The sequence below is a fragment of the Tubulanus polymorphus genome, chromosome 1 (genome assembly GCF_964204645.1).
Source record: "Tubulanus polymorphus chromosome 1, tnTubPoly1.2, whole genome shotgun sequence".
Lineage (NCBI taxonomy): Eukaryota > Metazoa > Nemertea > Palaeonemertea > Tubulaniformes > Tubulanidae > Tubulanus > Tubulanus polymorphus.
This window is the reverse complement of record NC_134025.1, coordinates 23,390,435-23,413,815: the sequence shown is the minus strand read 5'-3', so window position 1 is coordinate 23,413,815 and position 23,381 is coordinate 23,390,435. Positions and strand designations below refer to the sequence as shown.

Below are 23,381 nucleotides of genomic sequence, written 5' to 3'. Positions count from 1 at the left end.
TTTAGAGTCAGGTTTATGTCAACGCATAAATAATAAAAAGACTCTTGCGGTGCAAAAATTCTCAATACCTTAAAGATTGGAACATAAAATCTTATCTTTTATTTGATAATTCATTATTTGAGTTAGTTTTATTCCCGAATAACGGGATCATCGCGTAGTGATTTGAATATTCTCGGAGCCACCCGTTTCGATTTGACAGATCGACAACACGACAGTTCATGCAGTTTTTGGGTTTGTTGTCGGTACGTTTTTGGAGCGTGTTTTAGCCTTGATAATGCAATTTGAAAGGTGATAAAAGCCTATAATCAACTAACGATGGATGTGAAATTGATGAAGTCGCTGTGTTTGCTGGTTTTCTTGAGCTGCGGCAGCCTATACGGCTCGAGTTTCGGGCGAAGGCACCACCACCACAGTAGCAGCAACAACGACCAACTAAACAAAAACGCAGTATCCGAATATTTGTTGAACGATCTCCAAAGAGATAGTAGAGCCACTACAACGACTGCTGCTAACGATGATGTGCCTAAGTCTTGTCCGACGAGCACGATCCTCAACGTAAAAAAGCATCGGATTATCAAAACGAATGAATCGACGAAAAATGGCGCCTCGTTTTTGGACCGACCGCCTCACGTAGAGTCTCAAGACCAATGCATTGCTGCGTGCTGTAAAACTGACCAATGTAATTTAGCTGTATTTGAAGCTGATGTAAGTTACATCGGATATTGAAAATGAGAAATTTTTTGATTTATTAATTTAAGTACGGAGTTGAAATTTTACTGCTGAAAGCTTGTTTCTCAGTCAATGCATTTCTATATTTTTGTACTATATGTTTTTTTTATGATAAGGGATAAGCATAGTTGTGAATGGGTTATTTTTCCATCCCTAATTACTTAATTGATTCCAATTAACAGTGATTAGTCTGGTCGACTAATCGAACTACTAATTGTTAAACTTTTTTAAATATCATTCAGGGCGAACATAGTTGCTACCTATTCGACTGTCAAAAGCCGAGCGTTTGCAAGTTCGTCGACCATGATTCCTATAGCACGATCGATGTCGAATATCGAATGATCCCACCTGCTACACCTGCTGCCGAATCGAAACCGCGACCACCGACAAAGAAACCCACTTCCACGAAGCCTACAATATCTGACAAACACGAAGACGATTTGAAAATGATCGGTGAGAAAAATGCCAATGATGAACGTGTAGAAGATGAAGAAAATGATAATGATAGTAATGATGATGGTGATAAGAAACCGATGATCGATGATGATGGTGATAACAAAGATGCGATAGATTTGCCAGAAAAGACTGCGGAAGTTGTGTCGACGACTGTGATGCCAGTGGTGGCCACAACAACTATTAGAAAGGCTAAATCGAAGAAAAGACCCACCCTAGCCGCTCCAGTGGAGGAGCAAAAATTTGGTAAGTTCTTTATCACCTTTTTCCAAGGTTATCGAACCAAAGTTAATGATTTAGCTTGTCCTATATCCAGTTAGTATGTCAACCTTTATTGCCTGGATATCTGAGTAGTATGGCATGACCTTATTACTTCTTCTTAGTGGAGCTATCTACTTACCGGTACTATCTAATGGGAAGATTTCACTTCAAAGATACTTGTAGAATGTACCCGGTTAGAGTTCTAGGCCCGGTTTAACCAGTTTAACAAAAATGTTTAACTCAAATTTTTGGTGTAATTGCTATTGGTTACTTCATGTTTTCAATGTGGACAACAATTCAAGCTTAACCGTTTTAGGCTTAAACTTCTTCGTGAAACTGGGCCCTGGTTATTTCAGTCTCCACTTTTTGGTGTTACCACATCTTTGAAGCTATTTCTCAGTGCTACATCCATTTTAAACAAGAGCTAGCTATGCCTTGTCTATCTTCAGGTTTCTTGCATTTAAAACCTGTATGATTTCTGATATGTTTTAGTGCGGCCGAGCTGTGGCCGTTTCCAGTTCGAGTGTCTGAACAAGAATACAGAGATCGGACCTACATGTATAGCTCAATATGACCAATGTGATGGTGTAGAACAGTGCTTGGACGGCTCCGATGAAGAAGGCTGTGATACTTCCGGTAATTTGATACTTTAAATTTGTTTAGCATTCTATAGCGATCCAATTATTACGATGATTTCGGTCAGAGCCAGACTGACAATATTTTCTTCAGTCTTTCTTCTGCAGATTTTTGTAACTGACCTAAATTAAGTCTGAATTCTGGAACTGACCTTAAGTATTTGCTTTAGGTGAATGACTTCAATATTATAATTTTTCTACATGAATATATATGCTTGAATGTAATCGGTGATGAGTTTTTGGTACATCTAATAATGATAATACTATTTGGTAATGGTCTTCATGAACAATATACCTTTGATGTTGCCAACCAGTATCCATTGAATGCAGAAACAAATTTGATGATTAGATTGAGCAAATCCAAAACATCTTCGATGTTCTTTAGTGTTAATGGTTGATTGAGGATGCAGGATGCTAGGTGACATCGAAGGGCTTATTCAAGGGTGCAGGTATTCTATTCTTTTACTAATGGTGGTAACATTTAAGGGTTCAGGAAAGAGCTGCAGACATTTTAGTTAATTCCAATGAATAATCGATTCAAATTACTCGAATAAAGATGAATACTTGATTATGATTAGATCATGGTCTTTCGATTGTTCAAGATGAAAACTTAACTTTGTCTGTTGCTCTGAAGGTTTTAATAATGTACCTGGCATGGGAAATCTTAACAAATTATTTATCAACGCTTTATTCTAGAGTATGAGCAAAATTTTTCAAACGAAGTAGAGCCTGCGAAGCCATTTGTCGACGAAGTTCCTAATGATAATGAGGAAGTAACGGATGCACAACCAAAAACACCCCCTTCACGTGTGAGGCAGCAGCATTATAAACCCGTCGCAACAAAAACATCCGAAACGATGAGCAAAGAAAGTCCATCCACTGACTATTCAGCTCGTGAAAGACAACATACGAATCTTATGGATAACGATGATACGTCATCGAGTGACAGGAATTCTGAGATAGACGAAGATAACGAGAGTCAGAATGAATTGAAACAACAGATTGTCGAGCAGTCGAAAAGTGAAGCCGTGCATCAGCTGGATAGACAGCACAGTTCGAATGTAGAAACGCCGGTAGATAACAACAGAAATCCGGCCGATTCGTCTTCGGATGTAGGAGACAGAGATCGCTATCAGGATCAACTGTCCACTGATATAGGTGGCGGTTCTTATCTGCACAACGACGAAGAAGATGGCGGTGGTTTGAATCGAAAACGACCTGATATCACCGACGATATCGACGAGCCGAGTCGAAAGCCTCGACCTCTGCCACCTAGACAATTCACAAATACTGATGACAGTCAGATGTCCTCAGCAAGCAGACAGCGCGTACAGACGTTTGGTAAAACAGTCAACGCGCTGGCAACGGATAAAAACATGAAAGGTAATAACGCCGGCAATAAATTTGGCCGCGGTCATAATCGCATGAACTACGGACCGACATACCATGGGGGTCCTGATGATACTTATTACGGTCAGCTGCCGGGCGGCTATAAAAATTACGATTCCGTTTATAAGAATAAGTACGATTATGACCTGCCGCTGGATGATGGTCAGCCACCGGACAGAGGGGTCGCCGGCCAACAGGAAACATTTGCCAACAGCGTGTTGCGGCAGTCGTACAACCCCGATAAATATTATAACATGTTTGATGCTGGCGGCGGCGGTAGCGACGACGGCGTGCCGCGTTCGGGCAGACGGTATCAGCAGGACGGAGGAATGTTGCGCAATAATCCGGTGACGGGCAACCGGTTCGCTCGTCCGCGTCTGGGGAAAACGAAACCGACCTATCACACGTATCAAGATTACACGTACGATGTCGGTGGCGGTCTGCCTCCGCCTAGCAAAAAACCCGGCGATTTGGATAGCAATTACTACGATAATAGTTATCAGTATAATCCAGGTACCTCCATGTTGTCACTGTGGTTATTTGTCGCAATCCGCACATGACTTTACACAAACCGTATTTAGCACCTATTTTGAAAGGAATAGGAGTACTGGAATACCTTTCCTTATTTGATCAAGGATTATGCATAAGTCCAGGGTTTGGACGGTCGAGCTGAGTTGTGAATTATTGTAGATAGAGAAGTCTTCACCCGCAATTTTATCATATACCGTATTAGAAATCACCAGTAGACGTAGGAAGTAAATTATAAGTTCAAAACATTTACTAAATTTATTGAAATTTCAGCGAATTTTGTCATAATTTTGCATTTTTAGTTAGTTTCGGATGTTTTTCAATCGTAATTGGATTTTTTAAACACTTAAAAAATGTTCGAAATGTTAATGAATGTCTGAAATTCAGCTTTAGATGTTGTTTCCTAAGGATATTTTGCTAGTACAATTCACATTTAATCATTCACTTTTCATCATACCATTGAATGTACTCTCAAAAATGAAGGGTGATTCTTATAGATTTGTTGTATGTTTCATTAAACGATCATTTCTGAAATTTCAGATGTACAAGATACTGATGTAAAAGGTAGAAAGAAAGTCAACTCTGATACTAGCAGCACACCACACCTTAAAGCTTCTCACGGTGAGCTTCAATCTGATATATATTTCTGCAGTAGAGTTGTGTGTAAAGACCATCAAATTTTGTCTCAGTTTAGTAATATTCTTAGTAATGTTTTAAATAGTTTCGTCAATTGATGTTTTTATGTATACCATTAGGAAAAACAAGGAAAAAGCCCGATAGCAAGACAGATGTTGATGAAGATAAGGATACTAAAACAGATACTGAAACTATCCCAGAAAAGGTTCATCTAGCACAGAAAGCGGGCAAGAAAATCAACTCCATTGATGTAGAAACTAAACTTAAAGATACATCCTCCGAATCTCAGCAAAGAATCTCAGAAGAAAGTGGTGGTTCAACGAATGCAAAAGCGAATGAACATCGAGATACACCTCGACCAGATAAACCTTCGACAGCGGAGATCGATAATTCTAACAAACCGTCAACAAAGCTGCTAAAACAGCCGCCTAACACCGATAAAGATATGACCGCCGTCGTTAAGGAAAAATTGTCGAGTCAAGATACAAATGAAAAAGACAGTCGCGAGAAAGATAATGAGCCCGAATCGGAAGTGGCGGTGAATACAGATGCACCGCCGGTCGCGAATACGATAAAGTCTGGTTCACCGATCAAACCAGAAGTAGCTTTGGATGACGTCCAGGGCATTAATGAACTTTCAGCTGATAACATTCATTCACAGTCGCACTCGCCTTTCGATATGGGCAGTCGGACGGCTGTGATAGCGCTTTCGCTCGGACTGGCTATTATGGCATTGTTGCTGTTGATTGTAGGCTGTCGATTGCGAACAGTTAAACGCCGACTGCGACGCGGGCGGCCGCTGAATTCGAACGAAGCCGATTACCTGATCAACGGCATGTATTTATGAGCGGTAGATATATCTCGGATGACACAGCGTGCAGCGTGATGAAATGACAATGTCGTTTGTAATACACATTTGTATGTTTGTATCTCGGTGGAAAATCAATCAAAATATATATATATATCTATATATGTACACGCGTGTATAGCTATTTGCATACAAAATATGTCTTATGGATAATTTGTCAAGTTGAATACGCGTTGAAAGTTTTGTAGGCCTATACAGGTAGAAGCTTGACTTTTTAGTTGAATATAACGAAACTTTAAATTATGGACTGGGAATGAAAAAATGTGGCTTCATTGATTTCACATTGGATGTAATATTCTGTCAGTTGCTGACACTAGTCGGCTAGATTCTGTTAGTCGTAAAGGTTCTGCTCTGTATTCCAAAATAATCAACAATAATTATGTGAGCGCAGTATTTGTTTCTATTTGTCTTATTTGTTATGCTAAAATATTGTCCAGTACACAACACGGCATGTTTCACTAGACCACCCCTTTCCACTCGATCAGCTATCAGTCATGTTCATTCCTCCATATCAAATATGTACATAATGTGTGTGAAAGCACCTTTTAACTGATCTCGCATGTAGTTTTGGTTCTTAAACTCTTTAAGTTTTGATGTACAGAATTTTCTAATCACTCAGTTGCCCTGTGCGGAAATACATGCCTTAAGTTACATAAAGAAAAACGGTTATTGAACAGTTTAGATTAGAATTAGTACGAGACTTAGTTACATCTTGAATGTGCATTTTGTGTTTTGATTTTTTTTTTCATCACAGTATTTATACATGGTACTTGACTCAGTAACGTTGATTTTCTTGATAAGGTAATTTTCCCTAGGCTGTTGAATTTTTTTTGTAATGAAAGGGTTTGAATTCTTAAAAATTATAAGATAAGCTTGACTTACCTGTAAAGTCAAGCTTGTAAATTACAATCAATATTGAAGTTCATGTCAAAAGTGAAACATTAACAAAACTGATCGAAAATGTTCATTTAAAGCGATGTGTCGTGAAGACTTGTGGGTAAATTTTCTATGTGCAGTATCTTGGAATAATTTTTTTTCTGGATTCGTAGTGTTCTTTTTTTCTTATTTTCAGAAGTCTGACAAACATCATATTTTTTCCCGGGGTTTCGCGTATGAATTTATATACTTATGTTCGAGGTATTATAATTTACTACCAATACAGTATATCCTACATATTTCACGTGGTAGCGAGTAGTTTTCTAACTGCCAGTAGAGCTCCAGTATTCCTATATAATCTATTGCTATGCGTTTCATTGTGTAAGAATCTGCTGAGTTTGCCGTGTAGAGATCTTGTCATTGTGAGGAGAACAATTCCTAGAGGGAAAAACAAATTTCGATCCCAGTTAAGTTGAATTGTTCAATATCAGTTGAATTTTAAACTGTATGTTTATAATCGATGCCTACGACCTTTATGTATTAAAATGTACTTATCTTTTTTGCATTTTTTTCTCGAGTCTAGAACAAAATTTTATCTCGTGTTAGATTTTTGGTCAATTTTATAAATTGGGATCATTCATTTATTATGTACGCATAAAATTTGAATTTTTCGACACCCCCTCCCCCCCTGTACGCAAAATCGGCCATTTTTTCGTATAAATTAAGCATTACAGTACGCAACTGCACTGACCCCTCCCCTAATGCGTGCGTAATAAATGAATGACCCCATAGATATATTCCGATAGGCCGGATCGAATAATCATGTTGTGTGTTCTTCGTAGATGCATAATTATCACCGATATCTTTTGTTTTGTATAGTATTCAAAGATCACTCAACAGCCATTTGTTCAATAATAAGATTAACGATGTTGTAATTTCGCGTCACATTCCTCATTGAAAATAAGGATCTAGCTCCGCAGTTTTGAGTAAGAGTTAACTCGCTGGTTAAAAATTATTTCATTTTCAATGAATTAACTCAGGCTGAGTCAGGTCTTTGCTCAGAACTGTGGAACCGGATCCAGACATTCTGACCAAGCAACACCAAAAATACATCCTCTTAATGTATTTTGGTAACACCCGTAACAAGCCTTTCGAGGCTTAATTTGTCAGCTCGGTTTGTCGTTTCACTTCATGGTTGTGCCGTTATTCCTGTCAAAGACGTTTATTGTTCGTATACACGTGTTACATTCCGAACAAAAAAAGAATACAACAGGCTTCTTAACGTGCAATAAATGATGTACCGGTACTTAACGTTATTGTAAGAATTTCTGCTCTGGGACTGTACGTTTTCCTCTGGAAAAGTGTGAAATTACAGAAAACTGAAGCTTTTTCGGAAGCAGATGGTTATTTTTGGAAAGCGAAGTTGTTTTCTTGGAGATGAACATTCGACGAACTCATTGCTGTGATCCTATTTGTATCATCATTGTCCTTTCGAAATAAAATGAAAATTATTTACACTTTAAGAAATTGAGTTGTGTGTTGTATGATTTGTTACCAGGTACATTCGACCTCGTTAGTTCGATGTCTGATGTCCGATGTCCGTGGGAAAATGGAAATCATCGTACTGAATGATATAATGAGTAATCAATTTCAATTGATAGGGAGTCAGTCCAGCGAAACATCAAAATGAGCAAGTTTCATATACAGACTTTATTCTTTGCAAAAATTGCTCGTTTTGATGTTTCCCTGAACTGACTCCCTTTATACCCAAATGACCCGGCCACCGTCAATAAATCAATGGCTGAATGATCATTTCTAGTAAATCAATTAAAGGAAAGACCGACATAAGCACAGAACGATGGTGGACGTTACTGATAATGATAACTGTTCGGATTCAACTAAATTCACACCTACGAGATGATGATCGGTACACTGCTGATGATAATCCTGAGTAAAGGAATCCCCCTACTTCAACTCACAGAAGTCCCTTCACTGTCGCGTCAAGTTGAAAAATACCTAGTTAGCAAACATACAGATGTTACTTCACTTTCGCAATGATAATACCCTGTCAGCAAACATCCATCTCAAGATAGGATAAGTAAAAAAAAGTTCTGATTGTCAGGTTGAAAACTATTTTTATGGTTCTAACGAAATAAGCGATGTGGATTTATACAAAATAGTTTAATCAAATTGATACCAACCTGGCATATGTCACATATGTTGCGACTATGCAAACATTTACACGTATACACTTTATAAACAGCCTGAAATTTACGATGAATTTTCGAAACAATCCTCTTTTTCCGTCGGGCGATTGGATGTTTGTGTAAAAAAGGTATCCCTAACGTGAATGATTTCCTGTTCATTCGAAAGCAAATGATTCTCGTGTGGATTTTGTGTAATTTTGTTAGTTTTTCTTATCGAATTGATAAGAATGTTGCTTTTCAACTCATGTTAATTCACATTATACTCTTCACTGCTAAATGACGATGGGATCGGCGTGGATTCTTCTGTTGGCTTATTCCCTCTATGGTTGGTTTTTCTATTACAATCTCTCAATTTTGGTGTGCTTAGACTTCGAAATCCAAGTAACATTTTATTGTCAATGGTTTGATATAATTCTAGACAAGTAAATCAAACTAGAATGGATAAAATTAGAGAATACATACACTTAGGGATCTCTCGAAGGGAGATATACGGATATAGATAAATACTCACGAACTAGCAGAATCTTTGGTTCAATCGAAATTACATGATTGGAAACTTAGGGAGTTTGTAGTAAATAGTAAATAAGTCATTACATTAATCCGATTGCCCTTAGTCTGATCTCTGCTTTGAATAAGTAATTTTGTTTTAGTTAGTTACATAATTGTTGTTGGTAAGCTTTCATAATTGGATGGGCTTGTGAAAATATCCGATCGTGAAACCGAACCACAGACCGGTTACTGACCAGTTTACTCATACTTCGATTTCGAATTTATTCTTTTCCTGCTCTTAAAACTTAACAAATCCATTCATGTTTTAATCAGCTGCCGGAGCGGGTTCAGCTGCATCAATCAAGGGAGGCGGTAACTGGAGAATTATCAACGGATATGAAGCGGGTATTGGTCAGTTCCCATACCAGATATCTCTGAGACTCGATGGAAATCATCGATGTGGTGGAGTAATTTTGGACGCGACTACGATTTTGTGTGCGGCTCACTGCTACACAGGACAAGAGTTCGTACATTTCCAACATTCCAAATCACAAAAAAATATTTCGAGGCTTATCCCGAGTTACCTAAGTCAGAATAAGCTAGTTTTCTCAGTTAACAGTGATTTTGAAGGTTCAAATTCCTATAGGTTTATTAAAAACTTTGAAAAAAAAACTCGAAATAAACTACGGTAAAATCAATACGGTAAAGCCATGAAATAATTACCGCAAAAAACTAGTTTATTCCGTGTTAGTAATCCGGAATAAACCCCGAAACTTTTTGTTACTCTAAAAACTAAGTCTATTCCGACTTGGGTTACCCGAATAAACCTTGTATTCTTTACAAATATGTCCCCAGGTTATATAGTAGCTGATTCGGCTGATAAAGGATATTTCCGTATGGCTAAACACACGACGAAGGATTTCAATGCAATTTCTCGCAAGAAATCAAACTTTGGGTTTTCTCGCTGCGAGAAAGATTTTTAGTATGGCTCGAATCTGCCACCATGCCAGAGGACGCTTCCGTACGGAATGCTGATGAATAGGCCTACAATTAATTTGTCCTAACGATTTTGGTATTTTGACTCGTAAAATGATTAAATCTTTCCAGATCGGTAACCAGGTTTTCAGTCGCTACGGGAATCATTTATTCGGGAAATGTGCCCGCCAGACAAGTATATCCTGTAGTTAATCTAAGAAAGCACGTTAGTTTTAGGAGCCCGAATACAGGTATGAAACAGTGCAGACATCGCGGGTTAAATTAGCTATTTTTGATCATCCTTTTTAAAAACTAGCACTTTGGTTTTTGTTTGTTTATTTGTTCGTCCGAACTCATGTTTCGGAATATTCTTTCGATTAGGAAATGATATCATGATAATCAAACTGGGCCAACCAATACGCTTCGACCAAAACACAAAACCGGCAACATTACCATCACATTCTGGAGACGGACCGGCAGTTGGATCGATATGCACCGTGTCTGGCTGGGGATTAACCGACGCAGGTAAGTATCTTATCATTTACGAAAAGCATTTCGCCCTATCGAAGAAGAAGCGTCTCAATAAAGCATGTAAAGAGTCGTTTCGATATGCCAACACCGCGAGAGAATTATTAGGAGTAGGAGTACATGGACCTTAAAATAGTTTCCAAATTTTGTAGCCCTGGTAGTTAGTACGCGCATTACACTCTTAATAAATCATCATTTTTTTCTCTGGAAATCTAACATATGAAATCATGAGTCAAATGATCAAATGATTATTAATATCTTCATTCAAATCTTTGAATTTCAGGGGTGACCAGTCAGCGTCTACTATACACAGGAACACGAGTTCAGACGGTCGAGAGCTGCAGGCAGGCTTATAACAAACACTTGCGCCAGCCGGTGTTTGATACACAAATTTGTACCGGCGGCGATCAAAGAAACAACGCTTGCTTTGTAAGTGGACCTGTGAAATGTGGGCAAATCAATAAGACTTACCTAGTCCTCCCGTTTTCATCACAATTTAAAAAAAAAAGAAAATCTATTTTTTTTCGCTATTTTTAATCAAGTGATTTGCAACAAGTTAGTTTTCTTCATTTGTCCCCACATTCGAAAAAATTCATCACAGTTTTCACACAATTTTTGGTTTTCTGCCGTCCTTTCGGGATCTTCTGTGAAAAATACTCGAATGATAAAAGAAAATTTTAATTTACATTTTTTTCTTGTTCCCTTCCACTTTAAAACGCCTACAAAAATCGGTACAAAAATCTTCTGTTTTTCATTCTTCCCTTCACCTTCCCATTTTCTTTTTCTTGAAAAATCAGTGCTCCAAGTAATTGATAAAAAGGGGCTTCCGGCTTTAACTATATACGTGTAGGCATCCTGTTCCTGTACTACTCAATGATGAAATGAATGCCTATACTTTAACAGGGTGACTCTGGTGGACCGCTGACGTGTGTGAGAAGCGGGCAAACGTTCGTAGACGGTGTCGTGTCGTGGGGACCAAATGCTTGCGGTACTGTAGGAATCCCAGGAATTTACACCAGACTTGCTTCGTATTTAGACTGGATTGAAGAAAACAGACACTGAATTGAAAATAAAAACCATTAGTCTGCGATATCTGTTGTTTCTTTTCTCTGATTAGCCAAATTTTGTGGATATATATGCATTCACTATATAGGAACTAACCAGATGTAACATAAATGATTTATCAATAATTTTTTTCAATCATTTCGACGCGTCGACTGGAATTAGGTATATGTGTGTGAATAAATGTATGAATTGAATTTTCAAATCTAACGTATCAATAATTCTTAGTTTTTTAAATTTAATGTATCAATAATATAAACAATACAATCATTAGATAATGTTTATAATCAATAATCTGAATATAAACAATGTGCACACAGTATACATTGATTTTACACAATCTGTAGCTGACCAGTTTCTTGGATCAAGAATATTAGAGGATTCTTCGGCTAACAACGAATGTTAGTATACACGGTAAAATCCATCAGTCATTCGGCAAAAAAAAATGATTTTTTCTCTTTTAGTTACGTGTCTCATAAATCTACGAACAGGTGAAAAGTAGAAAGGTTTGCGCTGAGGATATTGTCGTTAGATCATGACCGGTGTTTTAGGCTATTGCTGGCCGACTGTCACGAAATTCGTTTTAGAGTCAATGATTTCTTTAATCATGCTATTATTCGACGCAATATATCAGCACGAGATCTGATTTGAAGTGGTTGTGACGAATACTTTCAAGCGAGAAGGCTGTATGTTGTGGACTCGACAAATATAAATACGATCCGTCAGTCCTTCGAATAAAAATAGTTGAATTTTTATCTGCAGTTGTTGCGTGTCTCGTAAATCTATGGAAAGTTAAAAAGTAGAAAGGTTTGCACAAATAAGAATATTGTGGTAGATCACGGCCAACTGGTTTACGAGAGAGATCTTGCTGTCGCGTGGGAAAGCGTTTACTCCCTTACTGATTAAAGATCGCATTGATAATTTCATTTACGCTGGAAGAAAATAGGAATTTTCTAAAAGGATTTTTGACAACGGTAAGTTTAATGTTTGTGTTTTGGGTGTGTCTATATACGATTATGAAAAAATGATTTTGATAAATTATATATTTTTTGCCTTCATAGAAATAAAAACGTTTTTGGTTCTGGATTTTGATAATTTTTTTCATACTTTCAGATCTAATGAAATACTATTCGTTTCCATTTTCACGTGTGATTAAGCAACACATAGCAGTAATGGTTAAATTGTTCATTGGTTTAATACCACAGTTTTCCATCATGTTGGCTTTTATCGTGGTCAAAACTGCGACCGCCACTACAACAGCTTCTTCCAGACCACTACTCGTCGATCCCATGACAGGTGTGCTGATTAAGCAACAATTTCAGATATAATTGGGTTATTTCTTTACTTAAAGATATTTCGCCAATTTATCTTTGTATTGCCGAGCAGATGGTGAATTCGAATATAGGCCTACTTAATTAATCATATTCATTCTTTATAGCGAATAAATTCTTCATCATTAAAAACTTTTCGGTGAAGGTTACTCAAGCATGGATTATCGATTACACCGACCCACAGTCATTAGAATATCACTCCCTTACTCACAAAAGAAGGGATATGGTAAGTTCGAAATCATAATGAGATCGTGCATTCAAGATGGAAAAAAATGCGATCTTAAACATTCTTGGCACCGGTATCTTGTTTGTTTGCTTTTAATAGAGTAATTGGGTCACTTATATCAGGGAGGTGCTTATATAAACCATGTCGTTCTTATCGAAATATGAGGTATACAAGTATCATGTTTGTCGTAGTGGTTTAGTCTGAAACCTTATCAACCCATACCAACTGATAGCGTCGATTAATTTCTCTGTTGATATCTCACGTATCATCACAATATAAAAAACCGGTTTTGAATTGAAAATTTGTAAACATGAAAAATGAATTGAAATGTATGAAAATGGAATGGGATTTCGAAGTTATGACTTAGTTTTTGGCTGACTGAATTGCACACGGTTACATATATATTCTTATAAATTCCAATTATTCAAAGCATGCCATTTTGAGGTTATGACTTATATGACATATATGACGTATAAGACTAAAACAAATTCTCTTTCAGCTTCGTCAATGTTTTAAAGCCAGTTCGGGTTTCTATCGTGTTGTTTTGAATGAAGTTAGAAAAGCACAAAGTAAAAGGTGAAAATACATACGCGTTATCGGGTTGACGCCCATCATACAAAATCAGAATGGAACTGTTCATATTCATTCTTTCACTGATAATCACTTTTTAGGGATTTTCCTTACAATAGTCAGCAATTTACTGAATTAGTTCATGTTAAAAAAATTCGTGTTGTTGAGACCTTTAGGCTGGTATGAATAAACGATCAACTACAAGGTGTCTTAGAAAGTGTGTTACAACCAAGCTTTAAGATTACTAATCCATTAACTACAATTTATATTATTTCTTTTTCGCAGGGTATAAAGCTGGTAGATTTAGATGATTGCTTAAGGATGAAATGTTGAAATAAAATGATAAGCCATGCATGGCTGAGCACTAGGGTGTTTTAGAATGGCCATGAAAATGAAGTCGAACAAAAAACTACGGATTGCGTTGTTTACGTTTATTGTTCAATGACCAGCTGCCAGTTGAGATATTGATTTTAAATCACAAAATCACCAGATTTCAATTCCTGCGATATTTTCCTGTGGGGAATTATAAAACCAGGGTATTGGTAAAATGGTTATGATATTGAAAAATTCTGGAGAAGTTTAATTAATGAAGAGAATCAATAATTTTTTTGGGAGAAATCTGTCTCAGTTCATTTAATTTCACTCAAATCAAAACCATTTATCAATAAACGTACACAATGCAATAATCATTTTTTTCTTGTATTGGTTCAACTCCATTTCAAGGGCCATTCAAAACCACGCTAGTGAACACCCTACGTGACTTATTATTGCATTTCAACAATTTCATCATCGAGCAAGCATCCAGGTCTACCCCAACTCTAACACCAAAAATGTATTCCAATTACAGTTAATGAATAATCAATCTTAAAGCTACGGTAACACACTTTTTGAGACATGCTATGTTGATTTTTTTCCTCAACTTTTTCCTTAGTAGTAGTCACTCCGAATCAGTATTGTTAACGTTCGATGTCGAATATGAATTGGCCGTACTGGTAGATAGCCAGAGGAGCGAAGTGGGTTTCGATCTGAAGCGTCAATTGGAAACGCACGTACTAGGCAAGTTAACCGATCTATCCACGGTCGCTGCGCATAAACTTAATTCAACATACGATACATATGCATTTAAAGGTAGGATTGAAGAAAAGTCTCCAAACGATTCTAAAGTTGCAAATGAAATTCCTCATCCGTATTAATAATCGTGTTTCAGATATTCTTAAGACTCAGTTTGAACCATGTAAAATTGAAGGCGTTTGCCCTACTGGGTATGCTTGTCGCAATGATGTAGACAAATTCAACATAAGCTGCGAGGATAAGTGCCAAACATCAAAGTGCGTACATGGTCAAGGCGAATGCGCATTATTTTTGAACGGAACGAGATATTGCAGGTGAGTAAAGCTTTAATTTTTTTTCTTTTATTTGAAATGAAAGCATCCAGCATGAATGAAACTTATTCCAGGGGCAAATTTGTTGGCTTGGCTCTCGATCTTTACGTATATATATATATATATATATATATATATATATATATATATATATATATATATATATATATATATATATATATATATATATATTTGAATTTCAAGTTCTACTTCCTTAATAGATGTTTTAAAAATGAACAAGTTCACTTCTTTGGCGAAGCTTGCAACGAGCGGCTCGTCGATGGGGCCGACAACAAAGCTGTTATACTTGGATCATCGCTAGGTGCTGCTCTACTATTGGCCTTAATGACCTTACTGATTGTGGTTCTATGCCGCAGGAAACGCCACCGGGAAAAGGATAAGAATGAAGTGCAGTAAGTTTAACAATACAGATCTTAGAATTTGGGTTAAGATCTACTATGGCCACGCCGATTTTCTTGGGGCTATAGTTGTAATATTTTCTTTATAAATTATTGGGCACAGAAATGTTGTCATACGGAACGCCGGAGGTGGCATAGTGAAAAATAGATATATTCTTTTTCGCTCGGTAAATGTTTTTTGTGGGAACGAAATCTTTTTTAATGGCAATTCCCCTTGACCCATGAATCCATGTGGTCAGAAAGAGATCAGAGTCATTTTAGCAGTCATAGACCGACTCCATGTCTACCTATGTTCATGTTCCAACCCTATATGAATAGATGCTAGCCAAAATGATTATATGATTCTCATTCCGTCACATGAAATAAGTTGATTACAGACTGTTATGTGGGGCCAGCATCCTCTCAGTTGAAATACCCCCAAAGGAGTAAATTTCTCAGGGGGATGAAAATCTCCATGTTTGGGGTTATTATAATTCAGGGGTAATTTTGCGATGGGATTTTTGTGTTAGGAAGGCTAATATGATTGAGTTGTAAACGGCTAAGGCCGTCTGCAGGTAATGAATATGATTATAAGAGTTTGGTTAGTAAGCCTAACCCTAACCCACAGTGTTAAGTTTAAAAGAACAAACAATATTTTTCACCATGTCACACATTTGCGTTACCGCGAAAAAATTCATTTCGTTCCCGCGAAAAAGAGAAATATTTTCCACCGTGTCACCTGGCTCCGCAGCTGTGTTTGAGATATCTTAATGTAACTTGTTCTTGATTAGAGTTCTATGGATTAAGTACACTACAATTTTGAATTATTAGGTGGACGGAAACAGGTAGCATTGCTGAAACGTATCAATCATCACTGCACATCCCCAGACCTAAATATTCTCCTGAACCGGTTAGAACCGTTACGAGTATCAGCGACAATTTAGAAGTAAGTTGCGAGATATATGAATACTTATGATATTCTTTCCAAAGAGTGACGATCGTGACACTAAGAATTCCACAACATAACTATCGTGTTTTCGGTTACGGGAACCATATATTTGATGAGCAACATTCATATTTTTCTTTAAATAGGTAGCCTCAATTACAACGTGACCACTCGGCTTTCATGGCATAAAGAATGGTTTTCGATGGACTATCATTTTCATTTGCTAACTCAAACTGTGCTTCGTTTCATTCCATTCTGTTATAAACCATTATGAGAATTTTTTCCTTCACAAGGCAGACAACTTCGGTCCTATCGCGTCATTTGTAATAAACGAAATAATGTGAAAGATGTGCCTGGTCTCAATACATACATGTTTGTTTAAATTACGCAGTTATCGACAATCAATCACCGATTTTCTTTATACCGTTCTGTAATGTCTCTGTTGGCGGTGAATGTATTTCATATCGCTGATACAAAACGAGACCCGGGACTACTGTTCTCGGTTAGAATAAATAATGCCATCGAGTAATTTAGAAATATAAGTTTGTTAAGCCCTGACCCCTCTACGTGTAGAAAGTTCTGCAAGATCGTGGGTGAAATCAAATTAGGAGAGGAGCGTCAAGTATATCGAATGCTATTTTAGCTGTCATTTATTGACCACGTTAGAATACCATTCACATTCTATATATTCATTGTGCCAGTTTTAGTCTGGTACCTACAAGTAAAAAGATAATGACGATTACGGTAATTTGAGAGTCCCATATAAACTTCTACAGCTATCATTCTTTTTAACAAATACTTTGGCTACATTGTTCAAATTCACCATGTCTTAACAGCAGGCTATGGAATAAAATTTTCACGTTTTGAAAATATTCATGGCCCTCCCTCCCTGCTAAGAGATCTGAGGGAAATACAGATGTGGAGCTGCAATCGAATTGTGCCTCAAGTAAAAATGTTTGGGCTCGTATTTGTCCACTGCCCTTTCCACTCATCGATTCGACGAGTTTCTGCAAAAACAATCTCAATCGAAAGAACGTCTCACAATAAAGGGTCAAGTTTCACGAGATATCATTTTCAAATCACATAGATTCAGTCTGGATGACTTCATTTTTCGATTCTAATCATGATTAGCTTTCCTGAACTCATTGTCATGAAGAGGAAACCTCTCCAACTCAGATGAAATTCACCGGTTCTAGAGTTAGAACCAATAAGATATACAGTGGAACCTCGTAACAACCACCTCAGCTACAACGATTCATCGGGTACAACAAATATAGAATTTCGTCCCAAGTGAGATGATTTTATTAATTTCATACTGGATATAACGAACTATCGGTTATAACAAACTGATTTTCTGGTCCCGTGAAGTTCGTTGTAACGAGGTATTACTGTAGCGTGAAAAACCTCACAAACCAAAAAACAGATACAGCTTTTCTTGTTTGAATGACTTTATTTCAGTTAAATTTAGTTATGAAACTTCAGATTTGCTTTTCTTCGACAAACTCGAATCATTTTTCTTCGACGTCGTTTTTCTTTTTAATCCTTTCATTTTCCTCGTTTGTAATTTATTGATATCTTGAGATTGCATGTGAATACGTCCAAGCTTGGTACCGAATACGTCGTGGGATATATTCTTCTTTTTCTTCGGCTAAAATTTAAATGAAACGATTTTCAATACCATACACAACACAGAAGATATGATCTACCCGTACTCACTCGAAAACCGGTCCCTAACCCTAAGAAGCCTGAACAATGAATTCAACCAGTTAAAAATTAATTAAAACACCATTTCACTATCACCATTTTAGTATCATAAATCATGATATCCAACCATTCAAAATTGAAATCGCAATTAAAATTTTGGCCATGCGTCAGATATTACGTTTACCGAAATATGTGTATTTCTTTTTTCCTAAAAACGTGTTTACAACCAATATCTAAGCGTAATTAGAAGATAGATAGTGCATCGTATATGCTACGTACGGCGTTACATGCGATTAAAACCTACCTGAACTGTTGTCGGAACTCGCTTTGCTCTTTTAAACAAATCAAGCGAAGCTAACTTCGTTCTTCTCATCACGAAATCGAAACTCGGTCCGATCTCCTCCAGTTCGATCCGAGGTGTTTTCGTACCGGATTTCTTCAGTAGGATTCTGAATGATAATGAAAAGCGACAAAAGAAATTACACTCGAATTTCATTTAGAATATCAACAACAGATCAACGATCGAGAAAAGTAAAGCTTAGTGTACATCGACAAAGCGACAACTAGTTGCTAGTGAACGAGTACCCCACGCACATCGAAAAATCTGATGAAAACCAGCAACTGCATGGCTCATGCCAATCGCTAGGTCCAAAGCGCGTACATCCACAGCAACTGAGATGTGTTATCCGGCAAATATTCTTCTAGAGGGCATCCCAAGTCACGTGACAAATTGCTTTGTTTTAGTCAGTTACAACTATGTGTTGTTGATTATGGAGCGCTCACATCGACGGATATGACAGACAGTAACTGAGTGCAACCTAGTTGCTCAAAAAAAGAACATGGGCAACTGGCTGGAACTGGAGATAGATGGACTCCAACCAGTCGTAAGCTCGCTCACATCGACAATTCGAGCAACTGATTGTATCCAGCTAGTTCCTCTCATACGCCTCGCAACTAGTTGTCTCCAATCGCAGTGTCGATGTACGCTAGGCTTAAAGGAAAACTTACTTGTATATTCGGAGTAGTATCTTCCCATCAATTGCAGTGAACATCATCACATACTCCAAGCCCTGAAGTCGTATGTTATCCACAACTGGACCCCGAAAGAAATCTAAGATAATTGAAAATAAAAATTTTCCAGTAAAACAGAGCAAGCGATTTCCAGCCCCAATCAGTGACCTTATTATCAGAATTCAGCGGACAAAATACTTCTGAACCAATTTCACAGTTTAAGAGTCAGATTTTGAATTACGGAAGGTTCTAGCGGTGGTAAGTCAATTTCAATTTGGAGTTCCCAAGCTCATCATACCATCAACAACATGAAATGAATTGTGCCTTACCTATAAGCAAGTTCTTCAGCCTCTGATGTTCATGGTCTGTTTCAAAGGGTTCCCCAGCAAACAGCAAGCATGGCTTCGATCCAAGACTTATCTTGCCAGTCTAAAGAAGATGCAGACTTAATAGCCTAATAGATTTTTCACAAATACAGTAGACTCCGCCCAAGTTGGATCCAATGAACTTGGATATTTTTTTTAAATATTTTTTGTGACGCTATATATGAAATACATAACATCCAACTCGGACATCAATCAAGTCAGACAAATTTCTATGTTCCTAAAAGATCCGACTTGAGTGAAGCGAACTGTACCTGTTACTGGCATATCAGAGTGAACATATACCAGACATGCGTTCATCATTACTTGTATTGTTGTTAGATTAAATATTGATCATACCTCTTCATACTTCAAATTTATATTTACCTGAAATTCTTTCATTGAGACAGCGTTTTCAACTCCAAGCTCTACCATATCTAAGACATGATAGTCAAACAAACGACCTACAATACATCAATCATCATAGCAGGGCTTTATGAATTGAAGTCAATATCTTTCCAAGACGGATAACAGTGTTAAAATAGGCAAAATAATTCATACATACCGATAATCAGATTATGAGGCCGTTTTTTTGAATGCGATCCGAACATAAAGAGAGAACTATCCGATTTCTTTGAGAAGAATTCCTGAAGAATTGGAATACCGGTATGAAAAACATAACATCAACTCAATCAAAATTATTTGACAAATGCATGCACAAATTCAAACCTCTACAATTATTCACAGGGCCTGAGGTTAAAAAATTGATAGCTTGTTTCTCATTTCAACTGCACATGAATTTTTTTTTAAATCATGATCAAGCAAACCACCGTAACAAACCCAGCAAATATAGAAATGAACTGATTACTAATTTTATTGCAGTTTACGAAATGAGCTGACCGGAGAAACAAGAAGGTATCATTTTATTTTGGTCTTATGTACATACCATGGATGTTTGATCTTCAAATGGTCTTGTAATATTTTTCCTGGAAAAATCAAGAATTGGATTTTTATTACATACATACAAAAACATGTATGTTATTGACAGTCTGCCTACAACCAATGGGGGCCATTACACCATTACTTACTTTTTGAATAAAACAGCATTTGGTTTTCTGTACGAATACTATAAGAATCAAGAAAATGAAATTAAAGAAATCATTAAAGGTCTTCACTGGTGACACTGCATGGGAATTTTTAAAAAGTTTTAAGATAATATCAAAAGTACATTTTTGATAATATACATACTAATTCTTTCAATGCCAAAGTCACTATTTCACTAGTATGACCACCTTTAATGAACATTGCCTGCTTTGTGTTTTCGATGATTTTGGGCGCGCGTTTCTCCAGAGCCCTTTTCACTCGTTGATTCGATGGTTTTCTGCAAAAACAATGCGTAATTGAAAGGCATTTCACAATAAACAAGCACTGGAGTAGGTAACTCGAATCCAGTAGAATTAGATCAGGGTGCGTTTCCATCCCAGTAATATCGTAAGTCAGCTTTCAATGCGCTAGTTACCTTTATCATTGGTGGTAAGCTTTTAAAATGGACTTACTATGTGGTTTGTGAAAATATCCGATCGTGAAACTTAACCACAGTCAGGTTACTGACTACCCTAGTTTAGTACCTAGCCTAGTATAAGACTTTAAGTAAGGCCTACCCTAGAAATTTAAGCACCATTTTGTTAAAGGACGTCTTGATCTTACTCACTGGGATGGAAATGCACATTGAACAATGTGATTTTTGTTGTTGTATAGAAGCCAATATGATTAGGCCTATATGACGCAATAAAGCAACTCATTAAAGAAATTGAATTGAATCATAATAAATAGTCAAGTCAGACACAGCATGCACAGCTCTCTTCTCTCTGTCCTCGACACAATCAAATATTTTGTACTGTGTCTGTACTTACACAATCCTTTGCATTTTGGAAGATGGATTCTTTTATTTCAAAATACTGGACACCTAATAATAAAACGCAGTCTACAGTAATATCGTGTGCTGAACAGCGGACTCGTGGTTTAATAAATTTCTCATATTTGGATTGAAATGAAGGACTGGTTGCCTGTCAAATTCTGCGCCACCTGCAGGCCAGAGAAAACTGTATGGTACACAATGTTTGGATCTCAATGACAGCTCAATACAATGTATGGACTTCAAAAAAGCGGCGGCAGTAGCCCTATATCGTTATCTCATATTCAAAACGTTTGAATATTGGTCAGTGGTGATCAGGATGACCAGTTTGCATTTGTAATGATGAATCCTTGGTAGTTTGAAAACAAACATGGCTTGAAAAATTTCCGAATTCGAAGTCAAAAGTTCAGCCCGGCCGGCTCCCCCGCCGGCGGGGGCTCCTAGTCATAGTCAATAATTGGCCAATTTCTGACCATGGTGTCACCATTGTGTAATTCGTAGATACCCGGCGACGAAAGGGCCCAAAAGCGCAAGTCAATTTCATGCCATAAACCGGAAAAGGCACCCTCTCTAAAGCGTAAGATTTAATGAATCAATCTGATTAACATTTTTACTCTTTAAATTTGAACGGCCGGCCACCTATCTACCAAGGTATTACTTTAAAATCATGATCAAGCTATAACCATTACAGATTCGGCAATTATAGAAATGAACTGATTAGGCTAAAAATTTATTTGTGATTTACAAAATGACAGTTGGCCGATCAGGAAAAACAAGGTATCATTTTGAGCCTTATAATGACTTACATTATCCAAAAAAATAAAATTACCAAAAAACTAGCTTTTAACATCACAACATACAAGGTATTTCAAGGTTTTTATTTTACCAAAAACATTTCCACTGCAACTGATCCATACAATTTGAATCAATAGGAAAATGACAAAATTACACAAAGAATTGTAAACTTTGATCCATAAAACACCGACAATTGGGACAGTAAACAGTTCAACATAAAAGCATTAACACTAATAAAACCTATTCACTCTGGACAGCTTGAGATTAACTAATAAATCCCTATTTTCATTTTCATTAACATTATTTTACAAGATAACTAGAGTTCTACAAGATAACTGGAGTTTTGCCAACTTTGCCCGAGATATTCAAACATAATCAATGTTATTTTCTCAACATTGTTACGTTTAATGCAAATTATTTTTTGAAGGTTTTTTGATTAAGACAAATTGAGTATCGTCATATAGGTACATGTATTTTAACTATCCATATATCTAGGTAAAGTACAAATAACTGATCACCGAGATACCTACAATTAACCTGAATTCGATAACTTTTTCGAGATTGGAAATGCTTCCTGTGCAGATTTGAATCAGGCCCCATATATTGTAAAACTGACAATAGCTATCAAAACATAGCTAGGACAATTTACTAATCTACATATATCCTCATTTATACGAAACAATGCTCCTCTATATTCAATAGAAAAAATGCTCCTATTAATTCGATAGGACATCATTTTGATAGTTGCTATAAGCTTTATTAAACAGTTGAAAAATAAGATGAATAATGAACATGTATGTGTCGTTTTATTCTCATGACAAAACCTTCCTAAATAACAGGTATTTACATACTCGTGGAATTATCATGTAAGTTCATTGTTAACAGGTGAACTGTATTTTAATAACAGTTCAACATAAAAGCATTTAAACAAGAGACAAAACCTACTAAGTCATGCTGGAAAGCTAAGTATTAACTTAACGTTTTAAATTTCATTTTAATAAACATAATTTTTGCGAGAAAACTAGAATCTTTTTGCTGCCCCTCGTCTTAACTTAAGATTTTCAAAAATTATCAGTTCGCTCATTTAATACATTTAATACTAAGT

The 23,381-nt window shown here is 36.8% G+C and overlaps 4 protein-coding genes across 5 annotated transcripts; 3 read left to right on the top strand and 1 right to left on the bottom strand.

Annotated features, from left to right (window-relative positions):
- The first annotated feature begins 208 nt into the window (after positions 1-208).
- On the top strand, positions 209-7,886 carry LOC141907949 (uncharacterized). Its single transcript, XM_074797688.1, has 6 exons — positions 209-705; positions 972-1,428; positions 1,936-2,079; positions 2,775-3,461; positions 4,536-4,616; positions 4,751-7,886. The coding sequence occupies exons 1-6, from the start codon at positions 316-318 to the stop codon at positions 5,476-5,478; spliced, it is 2,487 nt and encodes an 828-aa protein (XP_074653789.1). The 5' UTR covers positions 209-315; the 3' UTR covers positions 5,479-7,886.
- Positions 7,887-8,848: 962 nt separating this feature from the next.
- On the top strand, positions 8,849-11,664 carry LOC141914723 (chymotrypsin-1-like). Its single transcript, XM_074806000.1, has 6 exons — positions 8,849-8,907; positions 9,405-9,594; positions 10,179-10,297; positions 10,428-10,571; positions 10,858-11,003; positions 11,478-11,664. The coding sequence occupies exons 1-6, from the start codon at positions 8,859-8,861 to the stop codon at positions 11,634-11,636; spliced, it is 807 nt and encodes a 268-aa protein (XP_074662101.1). The 5' UTR covers positions 8,849-8,858; the 3' UTR covers positions 11,637-11,664.
- A 664-nt stretch (positions 11,665-12,328) lies between these two features.
- LOC141914816 (uncharacterized) lies at positions 12,329-16,839 on the top strand. Of its 2 annotated transcripts, none has more exons than XM_074806126.1 (9): positions 12,329-12,610; positions 12,750-12,932; positions 13,075-13,193; positions 13,693-13,769; positions 14,695-14,891; positions 14,971-15,148; positions 15,367-15,558; positions 16,375-16,489; positions 16,636-16,839. In XM_074806126.1, the coding sequence occupies exons 2-9, from the start codon at positions 12,755-12,757 to the stop codon at positions 16,654-16,656; spliced, it is 1,077 nt and encodes a 358-aa protein (XP_074662227.1). In that variant the 5' UTR covers positions 12,329-12,610; positions 12,750-12,754; the 3' UTR covers positions 16,657-16,839. The 2 variants fall into 2 exon arrangements, with proteins under 2 accessions (XP_074662227.1, XP_074662228.1); XM_074806127.1 differs by having other exon boundaries at positions 12,330-12,610; positions 14,698-14,891.
- Positions 16,840-17,942: 1,103 nt separating this feature from the next.
- Positions 17,943-21,618, bottom strand: LOC141909130 (ribosome production factor 2 homolog). The gene is made up of 10 exons (XM_074799517.1): positions 21,480-21,618; positions 20,815-20,947; positions 20,655-20,692; positions 20,513-20,552; positions 20,132-20,213; positions 19,954-20,030; positions 19,534-19,633; positions 19,202-19,304; positions 18,498-18,642; positions 17,943-18,137 (listed from the first exon to the last, which is right to left on the bottom strand). Exons 1-10 carry the CDS (start codon positions 21,491-21,493, stop codon positions 17,958-17,960), a joined length of 912 nt encoding a protein of 303 aa, XP_074655618.1. The 5' UTR covers positions 21,494-21,618; the 3' UTR covers positions 17,943-17,957.
- Positions 21,619-23,381: the final 1,763 nt, after the last annotated feature.

Excerpts from the sequence above, each read along its gene's own strand:
- LOC141907949 (XM_074797688.1), top strand. The coding sequence starts at position 316 with ATGGATGTGAAATTGATGAAGTCGCTGTGTTTGCTGGTTTTCTTGAGC. Across the intron at positions 706-971 it reads TAGCTGTATTTGAAGCTGAT|GGCGAACATAGTTGCTACCT; the intron begins GTAAGTTACATC and ends AATATCATTCAG. Across the intron at positions 4,617-4,750 it reads ACACCTTAAAGCTTCTCACG|GAAAAACAAGGAAAAAGCCC; the intron begins GTGAGCTTCAAT and ends GTATACCATTAG.
- LOC141914723 (XM_074806000.1), top strand. The coding sequence starts at position 8,859 with ATGACGATGGGATCGGCGTGGATTCTTCTGTTGGCTTATTCCCTCTAT. Across the intron at positions 10,572-10,857 it reads CTGGGGATTAACCGACGCAG|GGGTGACCAGTCAGCGTCTA; the intron begins GTAAGTATCTTA and ends TTTGAATTTCAG. Across the intron at positions 11,004-11,477 it reads AAAGAAACAACGCTTGCTTT|GGTGACTCTGGTGGACCGCT; the intron begins GTAAGTGGACCT and ends ATACTTTAACAG.
- LOC141914816 (XM_074806126.1), top strand. The coding sequence starts at position 12,755 with ATGAAATACTATTCGTTTCCATTTTCACGTGTGATTAAGCAACACATA. Across the intron at positions 12,933-13,074 it reads ACTCGTCGATCCCATGACAG|CGAATAAATTCTTCATCATT; the intron begins GTGTGCTGATTA and ends CATTCTTTATAG. Across the intron at positions 15,559-16,374 it reads AAGGATAAGAATGAAGTGCA|GTGGACGGAAACAGGTAGCA; the intron begins GTAAGTTTAACA and ends TTGAATTATTAG.
- LOC141909130 (XM_074799517.1), bottom strand. Across the intron at positions 20,553-20,654 it reads AATGCTGTTTTATTCAAAAA|GAAAAATATTACAAGACCAT; the intron begins GTAAGTAATGGT and ends TGATTTTTCCAG. Across the intron at positions 18,643-19,201 it reads ATACTACTCCGAATATACAA|AATCCTACTGAAGAAATCCG; the intron begins GTAAGTTTTCCT and ends ATTATCATTCAG.